The sequence below is a fragment of the Leucopleurus acutus genome (assembly GCF_964270905.1).
Source record: "Leucopleurus acutus genome assembly, chromosome: 4".
Taxonomy (NCBI): domain Eukaryota; kingdom Metazoa; phylum Chordata; class Mammalia; order Artiodactyla; family Delphinidae; genus Leucopleurus; species Leucopleurus acutus.
Window position 1 is genome coordinate 45,022,506 of NC_139146.1, and position 19,783 is coordinate 45,042,288.

A 19,783-nucleotide genomic window follows, 5' to 3' on the forward strand; every position below is an offset into this window, starting at 1 on the left:
GTTACTAATTAGATATTCAGGTATTAAGATTTTATATATATATATATATTTATATATATATCAGATATTAGATAAGTAAGTTCTCAAATTATAAAACTCCACAATATGCTTATTTGCCTTCAATTTTTTTCTTTTCCATATTTCTTGTATGTTAGAATCTCAAAGAAAAATCTAATATATAATAGTTGAATACACATAAGTCTCCAATCTAGAATTTATTCTCAATTGATTCTAAAATTGTATGTTTCACAGCTCCCTTGTTTTTCATGTTAAAAAATTTTTTTCTAACCTTTTCCTGTTTGATTTATATATAAAAAAAATTCTGCTTTTTTTTTGTAAGTTTCTATCCATTTTGCCATTACAAGTTTTGTTGTTGAAATAGCTGTCTTTGGAGAAAGTTAATTTCTAATATTAATATTAATAAAGCTGCTTCCTAGAGTGAATCAAAGAAGCCAGTGTAGTCAGTTTTTTCTTTGCTTTTCTTTTTTTTCCTTTTACTGAATGAGTAAATCAATCACACACCAACAGTGTTGTAAATTTAAGTGCAAAAGCATTGAAGTGCTTTACTACAAATTACAACCTAGAAACACGTTAACTGAACAATTAAAATTCATACAATCAGATTTAGATATATAACAACACAAAGTAGAAACAGAATTACAGTACATTTACAACACAAGACAGATACATGAATTCATTAGAAAATATTGTAATAAATAATTCATGAATTATAGTGCAATTGATTTATGCATAAATATAACTAATTGCCTAACAATCAGTTTATATTAACAAAATCTGTCAAAATCAAGGCAGCCACAGAGTTTTACTAAATTACTGCGACAATGGAAATACTGCAATTAAAAAACAAATACAAGTATTTGTACTGTAAACAACTAAAAAAATCGGTCTCACTAAAGTTAGTATACAATTTAATATAAAATTGTCATTAGCTACCAGAAATGGTTTAAACAACTTTACTGAGCAGTAGTTTTCTAAAAACAGAGGCACTGTTTTTTCTTTTCCTTTTTTTTTTTTTAAATATAAAATACTTGAGGAACATTCAAATAAGTAGAAAGCACATAAGGGTTGCTTTCACCTTCATTAAAAGTCTGCTGAAACTGGATTTTTCAGAAAATTGTCAGTTAATAAGTAGTAACTGGTAACTAAATTTATAAAGTACTTTGAAAGTTTAACATAAAGAACATCTTAACAGAATCACTGGGGAGAAGGGGAACCCATAAATTTCCCTGCCTTTCCTAGTTTGTATAATCAAAAGTTAACTCAACAATTAGAAACATTTTGTTTCTTTTAAAAGTTATGGGTTGATCATTACCTATAAACTATCAAAAAATATTTAATTTACTATTTCTGACCAAAAATAAATAATACAAGTACTAAAATGCTGCAAATTAACTATAATATTACCTATAAAACTACTGATCACTGTGAAGTCAATAGCAAAATGATCCCTGATTTTATGAATCCTGTAAAGTTTTTGGTCAGGTCATCTTTTAAATGATATAAAAGTGTTCTGTAAGTATCCCTTTACTATAAACTTCTCAATCAATTTATTAATGTAAATATAGTGTGAGGAATAAAAAAGCTCAATACAATATAAATATTATGTAATGCATTCAAGCCCCCAAATTCTTGCAAGTAAAATTCTGTATAAAGCGGTCAATAAAATTGTGTTGAAACATTTACTTTAACTTTGTTTTTCAATGGGGGGGGAAGGGAAATATATTAAATAATCCAAGTTCTGGCCCTCACAAAATATGGCTTAATTCTTTAAAAAGAAAGATGACCCTGACATCTGCTGTTTTGCAATCTATTATGTATACTTTCTTAGTGGGGAAAAAAAAAGCAAGAGGATTCATACCCTAGTATGCAGGTAACATTAATAGCTGAAGAGGGTTCAGTATGGATCTAAGAGACCAAATAACTACTCGGTTGTGTAGTTTCCCACTCTTCAGTTTCCTTAAAGATATGTAAGCAGTTTTTAAATGTAATAGCTGAAAATTTCTTTAGTATTACATATATATGTGATTATTAGATACACACAAACACAAGTGTAAAAACACATGTATTTGGCAAGGTGCACTTACTTTTTTAATTCAGCTTTAAGTATTCCTTTTGGACTTAGGAAAACTGGCTTAGGAAAAAATGATCAGAACCTGAATTTTAATAGAGAAAAGGGGCACTCGAAGAATTTTGAATTTGTGAAGCAAATCCCCATTCTTTCTATGGAGGCACATGCTTTATAACATTTTACCACTAAAACTGCATACTTCATAAATCCAACATGGATACTCTGAACCACATTTTGAAACTGCTATATAAAATTACTGGTCTCTCTTATGAGTCTAGTAAAAGTTAAAATGCACTGCCCAGCTTCTAACTACCCAATTAGTAGAGAGTTTACATTACTGAAAGTTCAAAACAGCTTCAGTGTTAAATATCTGTAAATCTATTCAAGACCCTGAACAAACTGCAAATTTGGTTATTAGCAAAATGATAATGTATCGCCCACCAAAATGAAATCTGTAATTCATTTTGATAAACTGAAAATGTTTTGAAATGTCACAGCAGCAAATATATTAAAGTTACACTGAGGTTTTTCAATAGTAGGAGTGTGTCACAATCCTTAAAATTTAAAGTAGTCATAACATCAACTAACCAGCACATTTTAAACCAAAATTATCATTCTCAAGCTTTTTCTGTGCACATTATAAACATGCTCTAAGTTGCATTCCAACTTTCTTTTCTAACCTTACACATTAGCTTATTTTTCAAATGAAAAACAAAATTAAATTATTTTAATAATTAAATTTAAATTACTTTTTGTTCTTAGTATTCCATCTTACATTAAAGGACTCTATAGCTGCTGGGGTTAACTATGTGTCAGTTTTTTTTAAAGTATATACCACCTTATAAACCCCAACTTCCTGCTAAATCAACTATTAAATGATAAATATTAAATTTCATTATACATATCATTTAAGGTTTTCTTTTCTATTCCCGGTGGATGCACTTGAGTGCATTTCATATTTCATAGAATGCACTGTAGTGTACTAATACTGTATATATTAATTTTTATTAGTGTGGAGATAGCTGTCTGTTTAAACTTTGATTCGTTGTTTGATATACTTACAACAAATGTAAGTATGCTATGCAAAAATGTTTACAAACTATTAATATATTTCCATTATAAGATGGTTCAACTGAATGGCTGGAGTGGTCTTTCACCAATAAAAATGTTTCACTTGACAATTACTTGTTTTCCCACAACGCTTTATGCTATTGACTACTAAAGAAAACCTGAATCTTTTTCACCTATTTATACAAGGATTAAATACAAACTATCAGAATTAAGTAAGCAACTATATAGTTCTGTCCACAGTGAAAACCCTGAATAAAACTTTTTTTCAAAAGGCATGTAAGTGGTTTTTGAACTGTAAAATTTCATGTCTCCTGTCAGAGTGAGCATCTGTAATTCCCACATGTGTGTATACAGACACACAAATACACACCTGTGCACATACACACACACACAAACACGCATACACACACACACGCACATACACACATTTTCCTAACAAGTAATCTACACAGGCTTGCCGCTGTTTTTGCAGCTGCCAGTCCCTGAATCTGTCATATTATATAACCCAGTGTCTGGTAATCGGAGTTTCTTCTTCGGAGGAGTCTTCAGTGTTCCAGATCTTTCTTTTACCTTGTATTCTAAAGTGCTGTGAGGTACCCCATAAATTCCTTGTGCTTTGGAAACACTCATTTTTCCGCTCATTACCATTGCAATAGCCTCTTCCATTATTTCATGATCATATTGCCGATAACGGCCACGTTTTTTCCTGGGCTGCTTATTATCTTTTCGATCCAACCCATCTTCAGTATTTTCAGAGGTTCCATCAACTGTTCCATTTTTAGAATTAAGACACAAAGGAGAGAGGTCCCCATGTAGAAAATAAGAGTCAACACTTGAGTGAGTTACGGGCCCAGAACATTCTATTTTGTTCTGTTTAGGGAGTATATTTTTCAGTTTTTGGAGAGCTGATCCTTCCAGGACTGGAGAGGTTTTGGAAACTTGATACATAACGTCCAGCAGACCAGGACCATCAGGTTGTGGTTTTGAAACAGAACTTACTCGTAGCTGAGGAATTTTTAACTGTACAGTAGGATGTGTTTCATATTGTAGGCTTTCATTTTTTTCTTTAAATTGAGTAACCATTTTCTGTAGAGTTAACTGATGGAGGTAACTGGAAGCTGTTGGGAATTTTAATTCTGAGGTTTCAAGTAGATTGAGTTTACTTTTTTCTGTGCGCTCTGCTTGAGCTCTCGCCCACAAGGCTACTTTTTGCAGCACTGCACAAGTTTCTTTACTGTCTTTATATGAGTAACTATCATTGAAATCTCGAGTTTTGTTTTTAAAAGATGCAGGCTTCCCTGCTGGTAAGGCTTCTAAGTGGAGAAGTAAAGTTTTTTGAGGTATGCCATAAAGTATGCCTGCTTTATTTATGTCCAGTGCTCCAGACTGAATGTCTTTCAAAGCTTTTGAGAGCAAACCATCTGCAAACTCAGCACTTCTTTCCACATAGTCCTCTCTGTTTCTGTGTAGTCTCCTGGATGGATGGAATGAAACGATGGTAAACTGATGCATGAGAGACTCTCACACAGCTATGGAAGGGGAGGGTCCACTCCTTTATTATACTCCTTGCTTAGGTAACATCACTGCTTATGACTCTTTTAAGTCTGTGAGATGTAGTAGTTGCTCCTTATCAAAGCAAACGCTATAGTCCTGGTAGGACAATGTGTCAATCATACGGTGGCCTCAACGGGCAGACCTTCCAAGAACATAAAATCCTAACTCAGTATTTGTAAAAATATTCTCATGATGTTGCTATTCCTCTGACAGATGCTTGCAGAGCAACACTTATAATTTTTTTACAATTAGAGTTCCATTATATGAAATACCCAAATCCTAAAGGAGTTTTTGTTAGTAGAAAAGTGACGTTACCGCTAAACAAGTAATAAAAGAGTCAACCCCTTTAAAGGAAATTTGTAGCAGCAAGAATATTTCCAAACACAAATACCCCATATTTCCACAAGACTAATTTTTCTCTAGCTAAAAACTTAAAATCTGAAACAAGTAGATAAGTTATATTTGGGTAAAATACTTTTAGATTTTATACATGTTATTTCTATTTCGAATGTATCACTATAACTTTTAAAGTTTCTTAAACAGAAAGCTCACTATACCTCATGACTCAAAAAGCTATTACAGCCTTAGTTGAAACAGATTACACTCTACATCTGAGATTTAAATGTTACTAAAAAGCTTCCTATGCAGTTTGTTAATGGGAAGATGCAAAAGTTACCAAAAAAAAAAAAAATCCAACAGAACAGCATTTCACTATTAACTATTTAATTAATTTAACAACAGCTTTTAAAGCATGAAAGGATTTTTTGTGGTGATTACTAGATAAAGTAGTCTGCCACCACACCTAGAACACAATGAAAAAAGTCTAAACACTGTTAAGTTAGTTGTAAGAATTAGTAAGCATAGTACTTTTAAAACTGGTTGATTGTTTTAAAAAATTAAATAGTGAAATTACATATTTTCCTTAAAACTGCCTCCTAAATATTGAATTTAAAATTCTCTTTACTCGTCCTGCTTCTTAGTTTGTATTCTATGATTAATTTGGTAGTTCATTTTAGTAACATGAACTAAAGTTTGGTGATTGTTCTGATAACTTTTCTTTAACAGAAAGAATAAAAAAGAAAGAGAAAGGACAAATGAAAGGTATGAGACACACACACTTATGAGTGACAAAAATTCTGGAAGAAAACTATATATGTCAATCTATTCAGAGTAGTATTAAGAGTTCTCTCCATAATTTTATATTAATATTAAATTATATTTCCTAGATATTGCTTACCCAGCCATTGAATTTTCAGAAGAAGGATCACATATGGATGACTCTTCAGATTTTATGCTGGTTTTCTTTGTAGAGAGATCTAACACTCCATCCCCTATAATTTTTGCAAGAGAAAAAACTTTATATTTGTGACAGGTAATCCTTAACATTTTAACATTTCATATTTTGATGATCTACTAATTCATGACCTAAAAATTAACACTTGTATTTGACACATGGCCATCACCAACTCATCTTGTAGTTTTAGCAACAATACATGACTGGGAAGGCACTACATAGGAAAAAAGAACGGAGAAGGAGCTGGCACTGCCAAGTGATATGAAGAAACAAAGAGACTAGATATAAAATGTTTAAAATCCACCCTTGGTCACCTTTTCCACTGTTCTGCAGTGAACAGCCATTGACTGCTCATTCAATAGAAACATGACTGCTTCCTATTCAAGGCTGCCCAGATGATGTCTTGGGAAAGTAGGAATAATGTACATTGAACAAAACAGAAAGCATAGAAAATATGATGATGGATAAGAAAGCAATAATTAGCATTTACTAGGACTAGTAATATGTGGAACACATACTTTAGGTAATCTTTGACTCTATGTACAGCCAATCTATTTTTTAGAACTCAGCATAAAATTTTCCTGTTTTAAATAACTGAAATGTACAACAGTTGAATCACTGCCTATGTAATGTATTGTGGTTATACCTGTGATTGGAAGAAGACACAACAATATAACATTTTAGGAAAAATAAACTGTTAGAAAACAACTGCCTATGTATTTGTTACTAACATGTAGTTATTTTATTACTATTATAATATTGAATTTACATAGATGAAGCTTCAATGATTCAGATATGTTGTTAATCTGATAAACTTCAAAATCAAAAAGAATAAAAATAAAACTATGAATTTAAAACACAGCAATACATACTGGGAATATATCTCTACAGATAGCTAAAAAATTGAAAATTAAAGCTACAAGAAATAATTGTAAGAAAACCCATGTTTAAAAAATATACTAAAAAATTCAACTAGGTTTAAAAATAATTTAATTATGTGCAAAGCACTGTTTTAGGAACTTGGAGACCAGCAGTAAAAAAAAAAAAGGTATACCAAGTACCTATCCTCACAGTGCTTGTGATCTAGTTAGATAATTCATACACCACCACCACTGACAACAACCATATTTCAGGTTGATGATCAGTGCTACTTAGGAAAAATAAAGCAGAGTGAGCTGATAGACTAATGAGGGTAGGACTAAGGCAGCTGCTCTTTTATCAGGTATTATCAGTAAAGGCCTCTTGGACTTGAACAGAGTCCTGAACAAAGTGACGGTACCAACCAAGCAGATTATCTTGGGGAAAGCTTGTAGAAGGATCAGTGTGCAAAGGCTATGATATGGAATCATATCTGGAATGTTTAAGGAACAGCAAAGAGGCCAGGGTGACTAGAGTGGAGTAAGAAGACTGTGAGAGATGAAATCAGAAATCAGGCAGATCACATAGGGCCTTGTAGGCCATGGTAAGAAATTTTATTTTGAAAGACAAGAAACCACTGGAGGATTCTAAGCATAAATCTGGCACAATTTTAATTTATGTTTTTAAAGGATCAATCTGCTGTGGGGAGAATGGACTGCAAGGGGCTAAGGGGGGAACAGGGACACCTGTTGGGAAAATGCTATGCTATTTCTCACCTCTAGGCTTTCACACTTTCAATCAGTTTCCTCTGCCTAGAAGTCTCTTAATCCTCTCCTTCTTCTATCCCCACACGCATCCTAATAGTCACCAAATCTTACTCATCATTCAGTCATTCATGACACAACTTGAACTTGGTTGTCATTATTCTAGGTTCCTATACTTGCAATACTTACCTAGAGTATTTAGCATTTAGCAGGCTATATTCTAGTTTCTTATTGACTTATTAGTGTTAGCCACCAGACTATAAGCTATGTGAAGGCAGAGATCATGTCTATTTTATTTACTGATGTATCCCCACTGCCTACAATAGTGGCTGGCACACAATAAGTGTTCAATAAATATTTGCTGAAAAGAACTGAGAGGAACTAGAAGGAATTCAGTTATTGCTAGAGGTTAAAATGCCTAGATTGAAAGGGTAAAAAGGGAGACTGGACAAATAAAGTACATGGTACATACTACCTTAAAAAATTATTAAATGAAGTATCTTGCCCCAGTTTATCCATCCAGCCCAATCTTAGGCTTAGTCAACAACTCATCTCAACCATCACACTTCCTGTGCATCTAAACCACTTGCAGTTCCTCAAACATCCTATGTGGTGTCAGGTCTCTCAAACTGCAGTGCATGGTTCCCTCTGCCTAGAATGTTCCTTCCACTTTTCAACTTGCCAAATGCCTCATCTTTAAAGATCCAGATCCCCCCAAGTAGAATCTTAGTGTTCACCTTGTCAACAGCATCCTATAACACTTACGACACTCTCATGCAATTTTTGATTTACGTATTTTTTTCTTCCATGAGACCGAATTCCTCAAGGTCAGGAATCCTGACTTACTCATTTGTATTTCATAAACAAAAGTAGAGTGCTATAACCTACTAAAATAGAGAAATGAATGTTGTCTTCTCCTTTACTATCTCATTTCTCTTCTTCAGCACTTAAAATTTTACTATTTTAAGGTCTTATAAGACCATCTTCAAAAACGTCATTACTACCTAATCCATATTCAGATTTATTACTGAATTCACTCGTTTTGATTCTGCTCATTTTATGTAGTTTATAGCATATAAAATACACTCTTCATAAGTGTGTTATTCCTTGTCAGTGTTACAGAATAAATTAATGAATTTCTCCAGTTCTAAATTTTAGACTTTTGATATGGTCGATTTAAGGTTAACTACTCCACAAACCATAAATAAGGAGGTGCAGAGAACTCCTTCTCTCTCTCCTTTACATTAAGTGTGAAAACTAGGCTGTAGCTCCCTAGCTAGGACAGTAAAGGTATTCTTGTCCTTTTTGGACCACTCCTTGATTGCTGGTTTGATAGCTAATTTCAGTCTTGAGGATGAGCTAGACTTAAGCCCTGCTCCATCTTTAAAAGAACTACCCAAATCAGGCTCATATTCCTGATTCTTCTTTAGGAACTCTAAACAGTGGCCCAGGTGAGAAATGCTTTTATCTTTTTTCCATAACCCATTCTCCATACGTAGGCTGCCCATGTTATCTATAAAAAAATCTCACTTTTTGTTAGTGGTTTTGTCACCTATATTAAAATATTTTGCTGGTATCATGATTCCTTTTTCCATCATAAAGGCTGTGGCTCAAGACCTAGAAAAATCTTAAAGAGTAACCCCTAGGTTTATCTGAAATAGAAAAAACAAAAACAGTAAGCGAAGGGGAGAAATAGCTTGGGAACTAGGATTAAGAAAAAGAAAAAATCAGAAATGGCAAAAAAGGGCATTTTCTTGCCGCTGCTGATTTGCATCTATCAGCATCACTTCTTCACAATGGAGATATCACATCATAACTAGATTGTTTTGTGTGTATACATTTTCAAAGTACTAATAATTAACTTCATGGATAAAAAGTAAGCACTTATCATGCTAAATGCTTCAGGGCAACAGAAAATAAGTAGAATACAGAAAGAGAGACTGAAATTTATTTATCATTCACCTATTGGTAGGTACTTAGGCTGTTTTAGTTTTTCACTATTACAAACAATTCTGAAGCGAAAATCCTTCTAAATGTTTTCTTGTGTTCACGTATAAGAATTTTTCTAAGATGCACACCTAGGAGTGTAAGTGCTGGACAGAAGGGTATACATTTTGAACTTCTGTAGATATTACTAAAATTTTTTTCCATAACCTTGACAACACTTGGTGTTGTTGAGATTTTTAATTTTTGCTAATCCGATGAGAAAGAAGAGCAAGTTGCAGGAGTAAATGAACATGAATGCATTTGGTATGCATTTACGTGAATCTCTAAAGCACATAAAACTATTTGGCTTAGAGATGCATAAATAGGTATTGTCAGAGGTTGCTTTCAAGGATAAACAAAAAGATGTGATAGTTCCTCAAGAGAAAACATATTAGAAGCAAATATGATCAAATAACACATTTATTAGTTCTGGGTGACAGGAACATGATTATTACACTGCATTTTGCTGTATATAAGAAAATTTTCCAAATAATAAAAACAGATTGTTTCCATTTACTGGTTGTAGACCGAGCATTAACAACACGATTTAATTATTTCTCAGCAAACACTAGTGCAAAAGATATAGGATTAAAGACAGGCTGATGTAATCTACCAACAAGGTCAGGTAACTGTCTACATGACACTACCAGATAACTTTAAAAATGGACTGGTGTTTGGAAAATTGAAACCATGACCAAATTAAGCAATTTCTTGAGTATCAACATTTTATTGGGTTAATTTTTTTGAGAATTTGCATTCCAAAACCAAGATTTGGATTTCTGTTTACAAATTATTTTCAGCTCTGTATTCTCCTGCAAATTCCTGATGAAGAATCTATTACAAGCAGACAAGTACAACCCTCATAATACAGAATTGTCTTTCACTCCTCCAAGGACACCATTCTTTCTCATCTCTTACCTGCCTCTGTCCATTCTTCAAAGTATGCTCTGTGCTCTCTTGGCCTGGCTAACTTTAACACATCCTTCCGGATCGTCCCCTCAAAGAAGGTTTTCCTAATTTTTCCCCAGCCTTCTTTCATATTCCCATAGCACCCTTCATATTCTTCTATACTGTATTTATGATGTGTTATTATAATTTGCCTAGTTTAGCACCTGAAGCCCAATAGTACTGTGGGGATTTAGTAACTACGTTTAGAATCTATTTACTATTTATATCTAATTAAGTATACTTACTTAGCTGATTTTCTCACAAGACTCACTTCTAAGCAAGGGCCTGAAAGCAATAGTACCTCAATAAAGACCAATTCACTGACTCATCAATGACTTGCTCAATTCTGTCACACCAATCCTAAGCATATAGCACTGCATACAGCAGACCCTGACTGACAAAATAATCATGAAATCAATGAACTTTGTTCAGCTAGTCAGAAAATGACAGCACAGTCAAAAAGTTGATATCTATATGGGAGAGAAGTTAGCTTCACACAAAGAGAAACTCCAGTTCAGTTAAAGAGGCTGAAAATGATTTTTAATCATCAATTTCTATATTCGTTAGGCTCTAATAATAACAGATTTTTCTTTAGAAATATCAAGTTGATGATCGCTAACCACTAAATTAAATATGAATATTAAATATATTAAAAACGTATTTATTAACTCATCACAATACTATTGGTCTCCGGTTGCTATACAAGACAAATTCATCAAGCTCAGTCCATACCTGAGTATGAACATGAGTTAAAAGACCTTCAAAAACACATTACCTATCATCAATATTAAAGATGTAAATATCAGTAAGATTCAGTACATGGAGGCAAGTGAATTTTAATGACAAAATATCACATACATTTTATGTTGTTTGGACAAGGAGAAAATATTCCAAATTAAATTTCATAATAACACTAATCACTAGCAATAAAACTTTCATCCAAATCAATGCAATGTAACATTTCATGATGTTTGATGCAAAACTATGTTAATAGTTTTAATAAATACCTTAATACTATTTCTACTTTATGTCTTTGATCACCTCCTCTCTCCTTAAATGGGTCTTCCTGTCTTTCTTTTAGCCCCTCAATGTATTGTTCTAGTCAGCCTTCAGCTCTTGTTTTTCCCTACTGTACTCTCTAGGAGATTCCCCTGATTTCAAATATTGAGCATTTATATTTAACTGATTTCTAGAAAACAGAGCTTATATAAAAATCTAAATATATAAAACCATAACATTTTTATAGTGTGCAGAACACCACTCTAAGAGCATTATATGTCTTAACCCCACTTAGGGCTCACACAGCCCAATATATAAATAGGTTTTATTTATTTGCAATTTTTAATGATAAAACTGAAAGCAAAAGAGGTTTTAATTATCTTGCCCAAGATACCTGTAAGTAGTGAAATGCCATTCAAACTCAGGCAGTTATTCCAGACTCTGTATTCAACTACAATTCTAATCTGTGTAATGTTTTAAAAAGGCAAGTTACAATGTTGGTAATGGTGCAATAAATTTGCCACCATCACACATTACCAGTTTAGGAACAAATGCTTTTCTAAATAATCTAGTAATATGCTATCAAAAATCTTAAAAATGTTCACACTCCTCTAGGCATCTATCTTAAGAAAATAGTGTTTTGGGCTTCCCTGGTGGCACAGTGGTTGAGAGTCCGCCTGCCGATGCAGGGGACATGGGTTCATGCCCCGGTCCGGGAAGATCCCACATGCTGCGGAGCGGCTGGGCCCGTGAGCCATGGCCGCTGAGCCTGCGCGTCCGGAGCCTGTGCTCCACAACGGGAGAGGCCACAACAGTGAGAGGCCCACGTACCGCAAAAAAAAGAAAATAGTATTTAAGTGGTTTTTATATACAAAGATATACCAAAGATTTCAGTATTACTGATAAGCACAAATATATATAAAATACACACTTAACAGGATCTCGCTAATTTTCTGCTTTCCCCAGGTTTGCCATAATGAGCATATATTCATGAAGAAACCCCACAAACTTATTAACAAAATAATACCAAAGTGTAAAAGCAATCACTTGGGTTTATCCAAATTTTATTTTAAAATTGTTTTTATTACTTCTTTAACCATTGAGTTAAAGTTTCAGGGTCATGGAGGAAATAATATAATATCAGAGTAGCACATCAATTAAGCTTTAACATTGGTTTTTCCTTCCTTCATTTGCCTTCCTCTGCACATCAAACACTTTTTTAAAAGGGAAGAGTTATTGCTTTCTCGATGTGTTTTTATTTAGTGCATACATAGCTGAAATCCCGTAAGAATTCACTCACCTACTATTTACTAACAATGACAAGGGACAAAATAAATCAGAGTGAAGTGCTTACAGTAAATTTAGAATATAAAAATTAATAATACTAAATTTAATTAGGAAATATTACTGGTAAAATTAAACAGGGTTTCAGCACTTCCACCATATGCCATTTTAGAATTTCACTGCAGTTCTTTTTTTTTTTTTTTGCGGTACGCAGGCCTCTCACTGTCGTGGCCTCTCCCATTGCGGAGCACAGGCTCCAGACGCGCAGGCTCAGCGGCCATGGCTCACGGGCTCAGCCGCTCCGCGGCATGTGGGATCTTCCCGGACCGGGGCACGAACCCATGTCCCCTGCATCGGCAGGTGGACTCTCAACCACTGCGCCACCAGGGAAGCCCTTCACTGCAGTTCTTTTTTTCTTTCTTCAGTTATTCTACAAATACTGAACTAAAGCAAAGTTTCAAAAGGCTTCAAGTCAATACCTTGAAAAATATTTTAAAAAACACACTCTCTTTTTTATCCCATGTATTGTACTGTGTATTATGTAAGTTTAAACCAAACATTTAAAATGTGGGATGTATACTTATTACAACATCATATTGGAAGACTTTAGACTTGCTAGCCCTTAACATGCTCATTTAAAAGTGATTTATGAGTTTTAAAAATCTTTTTATTGAAATACAACATTCATAACAAGAATGAACCTAACTACACAATTTAATGAATTTTCACAAACTGAACATTTCGATGTATATAGTACCTAGATCACCACCATCAACCCAGAAGCCCCCCATCATATCTCCTCTGGTCCTTACACCTACCTCCACTATCTTGACTTCTAACAGCTTTATGCATGCTGTTTTATGCAGCAATTTCACTTCTAGGAATATGTCCTAAGGTAAAAATTAAGACTGACTGCAAAATATCAGCTCGAGCATGTTCACTTATATACCTGAAGATACAGAATTAAGTATAATGTGATCCTTCCAGAAAATTGAATACTATTCAGCTAAGTAGATCAATTTAAGTATTAAAATGGATCTGCAGAAAAACAGTAACATATGGATGTTTAAAAATATTTTAAAAATACAACTTATAGAGGATTATATAATGAATGATTTGTGGGAATGAGCTCTGGGAGGAGAGAGTGAGAGTGTGTTAAGTGTGTGTGTTGAGTATGTTTTTCCAGAAAATGATTTGGAAGGATTGAAAACCGAATCAGTTACTTCTGGGTGGATAAATAAAAGATCAGTGCATAGCTTTACAGTTCATTCATTTGATTAATATTTATTGCATGGTTATAATATGCCATTTTTCTAAATGGCACAAAGGAAACAGTAGGGAGCAAAACAGAAAATGTTCTTGCTCTCATGTAATTCTAGTAGAACAAAGAAAAGTCAATAAAATATTGATTTCACAAGGTGGTAAGGCCTTACAATGAAAATAAAACACAGTGACAGACAGAATAATAACAATGGCAGGTGGGAAGAGGTTACTATGTTGGAATAAATGATCAGTTAAAGCCTCTGGGAAGATGACTTGCTCTTTCTTAAAAAAGAAATTTAATTGAGATACCTTTCAAAAATGCAAAAATATAGAATGATTCCTTCTATCCACTCTTCAGTTTATACAATTACCTAAATTTTTGCTACACTTGCTCTATTTATCTCTATCTACTTAAGTATTTTAAAGTTAATTCCAGCTGTCACATCATTTCTATATTCTTATGCATCTTTAAACATATGAACATTTTTGTACATAACTATATATAAAAATTCCTTGTTATCACCTGATACTTAGTTTGTACTGAATTTCCTCTAGTGAGTCCAAAATGTCTTTTTACAGTTTGTATGTTCAAATTAGGAGCTAATTTGTCTGTGTTGTTCTTGATGGCTATGTCTCTTAAAATTTATAGCAGCCCTTTCCCTCATTGTTTAAAATAATGACACTGACTTTTTGAAGAGGCCAGGTCATCAGTTCTACTAGAGAATGTCTCACATTATGGTTTGTTCTTTTTGCTCTCCTATGGTGTCGTTTACTTTGCTCTAAAGCAAATGGTTCTCAAACTTTTGGTTCTCATGATCTCTTCACTCTTAAAAATTACTGTGGACCTCAAAGAACTTTTGTTTAGGTGAGTCATAATATTTACCATATTATAAATTGAACTAATTAAAAACTTTAAATATTTGTAATTGATAACTCTATAAATGTTTATAAAACATTTTAATGAAAAATAACATTGTCAAAATAAAGTGAGAACTTTAAAAAATAATTTTGCAAATCTTTTAAATGCCTAGCTTCTATTAAACTTCTTGTTTAATAGGAGACAGCTAGATTCTCATATATGCTTCTATATTCAATGTGTTCAGAAATCATACATCAGCCTCTGACTGACTGTACTACACACTTGTGAGAGAATGAGAGTGAAAAGGGCAAATAATATGTTATTATTAGTTTTGACCTGGTGTATCCCCTAAAAGAGTTTCAGAGACACTGAGGGCTTCCCGGACCACATTTGAGAACCACTGACCTAAAAAATCGCTTAGATTCATGTTCAACGTTTCTGGCAGGAATATTTCACAAGTGATGTATAAAGTCTATTTCTAATGATGCCTAAGTGATCAGGGTATTCTGATGACAACAGCCTGACCTCTCCATTGTAAAGTTCCCCAAGCAACCTCTCCTCTAATAGTTTTATCTTCTGATAATGTTTGATTCAGTTATCTTACTAGGCATTGCAAAATAATAATATTTTAAGTCTGTCGTGTCTGCCATATTTATTAACTGAAATTCTTCTTTAAGAATCTTCCTCAAAAGGCTATTTGGTTGTCCTGAAATACAATTTGTAAAAGCAAAGCAAAATAAATGCTTAACTCTTTCCTCTAATTGCTCATTTTCAAAGTAAGGAGTTGGTATGCTATGCTTCTCCAGTGTAGACTAATGACTTTGAGGGGCACCTTGTTTTTGTTTTTGTTGTTTTTTGGATTATCATGAACTAATGGATTTTAAAACATTCAACATGTTTCAGTTGAAACTGTTTTTCCTTCTGATGCTTAAATGTTCTCTTATTTGGCCAATGGGGAACCCTTAACGTTGCCTCCTGTATTTGGTTGACAAATTAGTCTTTGGCACGTCCTTGCTTGCTGGCACAAGATGTTCCAGGCTCATCTTGTACATTTTCTGATCCAGACCTGGATTCCAAGGAAGCCTATTTCCCTTTAAGGGAAAATAATGTTTAGAAGACCACAATCTTGGTCTAAATTCAATGCCACTGAGCTGTCGTGTTATTGCTTTTAGAATATTTCAGTGGTCAGACTAAGAAATGCACATTTTTGAAAAGAAAAAAAATCATGAGTTTGCAGTGACATTTCCAATCTACACATATGTAATATTACAGGGTGTTTACTTTGATTTTACACTTGTTTGTTTCTTCTCTTACCCTGAAAATCTTGGTTTCCCAAAACAATGTTAACATGACATAACAAAAACGTGTTAACATCAAATATATATTTGATTTATCCTAGAGATCCAAAATAACAAACAATGGCAATATTATTACGAATATTACTAAAAGAAGTTTAGAATTTCTTTGAAGCACTCCTTTGTCCTTAGAATATATTCCACCAAGAATGTATAGTCAAAATACTGGGTAAAGTCACCTGACATCATTCTTTTCTTAGTGTTAATATATTACTAACTTGATGCAGCTATGCTCATTTGTTACATTCTTTTTCAAATTTTAGGGACTGCTTTAACTTTAAAAAATGCTTATTCTTGGGGATCTGAACATTTATATAAAACTACATAACAAGGTCCATTCACAACACTTCTATCCTGCCTCCTCCGCCTCATTTACTTCATTCCCTTATAGGTTTTATCTTCCCTGCTTTGTTTATACAAAAAGAGAACATACATATACTGTTCTGCATCTTGCTTCTATCTCCTAAAACTTGAAAATGCCACTAAAGAGGGATCTTTCTCACTCTTTTTATTCAAATGCTCAGTTTGCCACTGTGTGGATGTACAGTAATTTAGTTAACCATTTGGGTTACTTCTAATCCCTTGCTATTGTAAGTAATGCCGCCCAATGAATAACCCTGAGTGTATATCATCAATATTTGTGTAAGTGTAATTATAGGCTCAATTCCTTGAAGTGAGATTTCTGGCTCAAAGAGTAAATGCATATATAATTTTAACACGTATTGTATTGTCAATTCCCCTCCAGAAGGATTCTACCAGTTAGTATTCCCCTAGCAATGAGAATACTAGAGAGTGCCTGTTTCTTCACAGTCTCACCGGAAAGATTATGTTGTTAAACTTGAATTCTTATCAGTCTGATAGGTGTGAACCATATCTGACTATTTCCTATGAGTTTATAAGTGTGTTTCCCTATGTTTAAAGGCTTTTAAAACCTCTTCTTCTATGAATTGACAGTAAAACAATGCTCATTTTTCTATCAGTGGTATATCTTTCACTTTTCAATTTTTGAAACTCTTAATGCATTAGAGTATTAGTCCTTTATTTTGTAATATAAATTATAAATACTTTTTTCATAGACTACTATTTCTCTTTTGATTTTTCTAATGGTGCTTTCTTCTTTATCACTCAGAAGTTATTTTTATACACTGGCATTTATTATTGTCTTATTGTTAAGCTGATATTCTAGTTAAGATATAAATGATGAAGAGGGCCAAGCCACAGAAAGAAGAAGATCTAAAGGCAGAGTAATCCAGGAAAGCCATCAGCAAGAGTGAAGGTTCAGAAGTGAAGTGAGCTTAGAATGTGTCAGAAATAGACAGACAGTATGACTTGCACATACTAAGCCAGGAAGAGAGGAAAAGGAGTTAAGTCCAGAGGGGTAGACAGGGACAAGGTCTTAGCAAAGCCATGCAGGTCATGGAAAGAAAACTTAAATTTTGTTCTTCATGTAACAGAAAACTAAGAGGAAGATTTAAATATAGAAGTAATATCAGCTTTACTCTATTCAAGCTGTTATTTTGAACCCCATTTTGGCACACTGATAACTTCAAAGTTAAGGTACATATTATGGAAGCTGTATTTGTAGGGAAAATACATGAAAAAATTATAAGGGAAACCAAAACTCAGTGAATTATCACCTGGAAACCATGTGGTGATACAGTGGCCAATTTTATATCAAACTATAACAAATATTCAGGAAATGTAATGGCTATAAAGAAATTGATTTTCTTTTTATACTTCGTACAGCTAATTAGGTTAGTCAAGTGACAGTTACATAACATTTATTTATGGAACTTCTGAATTTAAAGTGCATGGCTTTTTGTGATATTCTTTACAAAACAGAAAAGAGAAAAATCCAGCTTAAATATACCATAACAATTATATTTCTTGACACTCTATAATCTGACTTTAGGGAAAAGTTTTGACTAGTCTCTTGATTTTTAAGTGACTGAGACAATCTTCATACAGTTCCTCAAACATACCTGATTTGCTCCTGCCTTCTTTGATTTCTGATATTTTTTTCTCTGTTTTTGATATTTCTTCTGCCTGGAATGCCCTGCCCTCAGATCTTCATGTGGAGGACTTCTTCTCATTATTCAATTCTCTGTTCAAACTCATTTCTTCTGGGAGGCTTTCCTGACCACCTTACCTAAAATAATCCTCTCAAATCACTCTTGATATCTTGCTTATTGATTCTTTTTGTAAAATTAGGGGCACGCTGACAGGCATATTTCAAAACAGTAACAAATAACTTCTGGAAATGGAAAAATAGTAACAAATTAGAAACTCAAGACAAAGGTAAAACAGTGATTAGAATAGCTCAAGAGGGAATCAGTGAATTGGAGATAGTTCTAAATTAAGTAATCAGGATATAACACAAAGGGACAAAGAGGTGGAAGATATGAAACAGAAGGTAAGAGATATGAAGGATAGAATGAGAGGATCCAAAATATGTCTCAGTAAATTTTGACAAGAGAAAAAATGGGAGCTGCATTACATTGAAAAGATAATGGCTGAAAAATCACGTGATAAAAGAAATTTGTCCTTGGTTTTAGAAATGATAGGACTTCCAAGCAGAATGAAGAAAAGAAATCTACACCCGGGACTTCCCTGGCAGCACAGTGGTAAAGAATCTGCCTGCTACCACAGGGGACATGGGTATGAGCCCTGGTCTGGGAAGATCCCACATGCCGCGGAGCAACTAAGCCCATGTGCCACAACTACTGAGCCTGCACTCTAGAGCCTATGAGCCACAACTACTAAGCCCACGTGCCACAACTACTGAAGCCCACGCACCTAGAGCCCGTGCTCTGCAAAAAGAGAAGCCACCATGATGAGAAGCCCGTGCACCGCAATGAAGAGTAGCCCCCGCCCACCGCAACTAGAGAAAGCCCGCATGCAGCAATGAAGACCCAATACAGCCAATAAATAAATAAATAAATGAATAAAAAGAAAAAAAAATAAATCTATACCCACATATCCAGGACAACCTGCAAAAAAGCATAAACAAAACACAGAGAGAAAAGTGAGAGAGAGATGCTAAACAAAAAGCGTGAAAAGTTTACCTATAAAGAAAAGATGATTTGTTGGGTGGTTATAGCAAAAATAGAAGCCAAGACACTATCATGGTAGCAGTGCTAAGAAAATAATAATTGTCAGCTTAGACTTGTGTACCCAGAAAAAAAATCTCTTTGAAGATCAAGGTTAAAAGAAAAGAATAAGAAACTGGAAAAATAATCCCAAAGGTTTACGACCAGTAGACCTTTATTAAAAGGATCTCTGGAGCCTGTGCAGCCCACCACTGCCAAGGTCCCATGATCCAGGGACAATTTCCCAGGAGAACACAGGGCACACCTCAGGCTGTTGCAACATCACGCTGGCCTCTGCCGACAACGCAGGCTCACCCAGCATTCCATACCCCTCCCTCCCCCCAGCCTGAGTGAGCCAGAGCCCCCTAAT

The 19,783-nt window shown here is 34.0% G+C and overlaps 1 protein-coding gene across 4 annotated transcripts in view; it reads right to left on the bottom strand.

The window, feature by feature from the left end:
- Window positions 1-3,474: 3,474 nt before the first annotated feature.
- The window catches only part of LCORL (ligand dependent nuclear receptor corepressor like), a 137,786-nt gene continuing 121,477 nt past the window's right edge, over window positions 3,475-19,783 (bottom strand). For 3 of the 4 annotated variants that reach the window (XM_082837572.1, XM_082837573.1, XM_082837574.1), the window contains 2 exons: window positions 5,952-6,045; window positions 3,475-4,634 (listed from right to left, as the gene is read on the bottom strand). In XM_082837572.1, the coding sequence (XP_082693698.1) occupies window positions 3,605-4,634; window positions 5,952-6,045 (1,124 nt within the window). In that variant the 3' untranslated portion in view covers window positions 3,475-3,604. The remainder of the gene's footprint in view (window positions 4,635-5,951; window positions 6,046-19,783) is intronic. The other variant, XM_082837575.1, reaches the window with a different exon arrangement.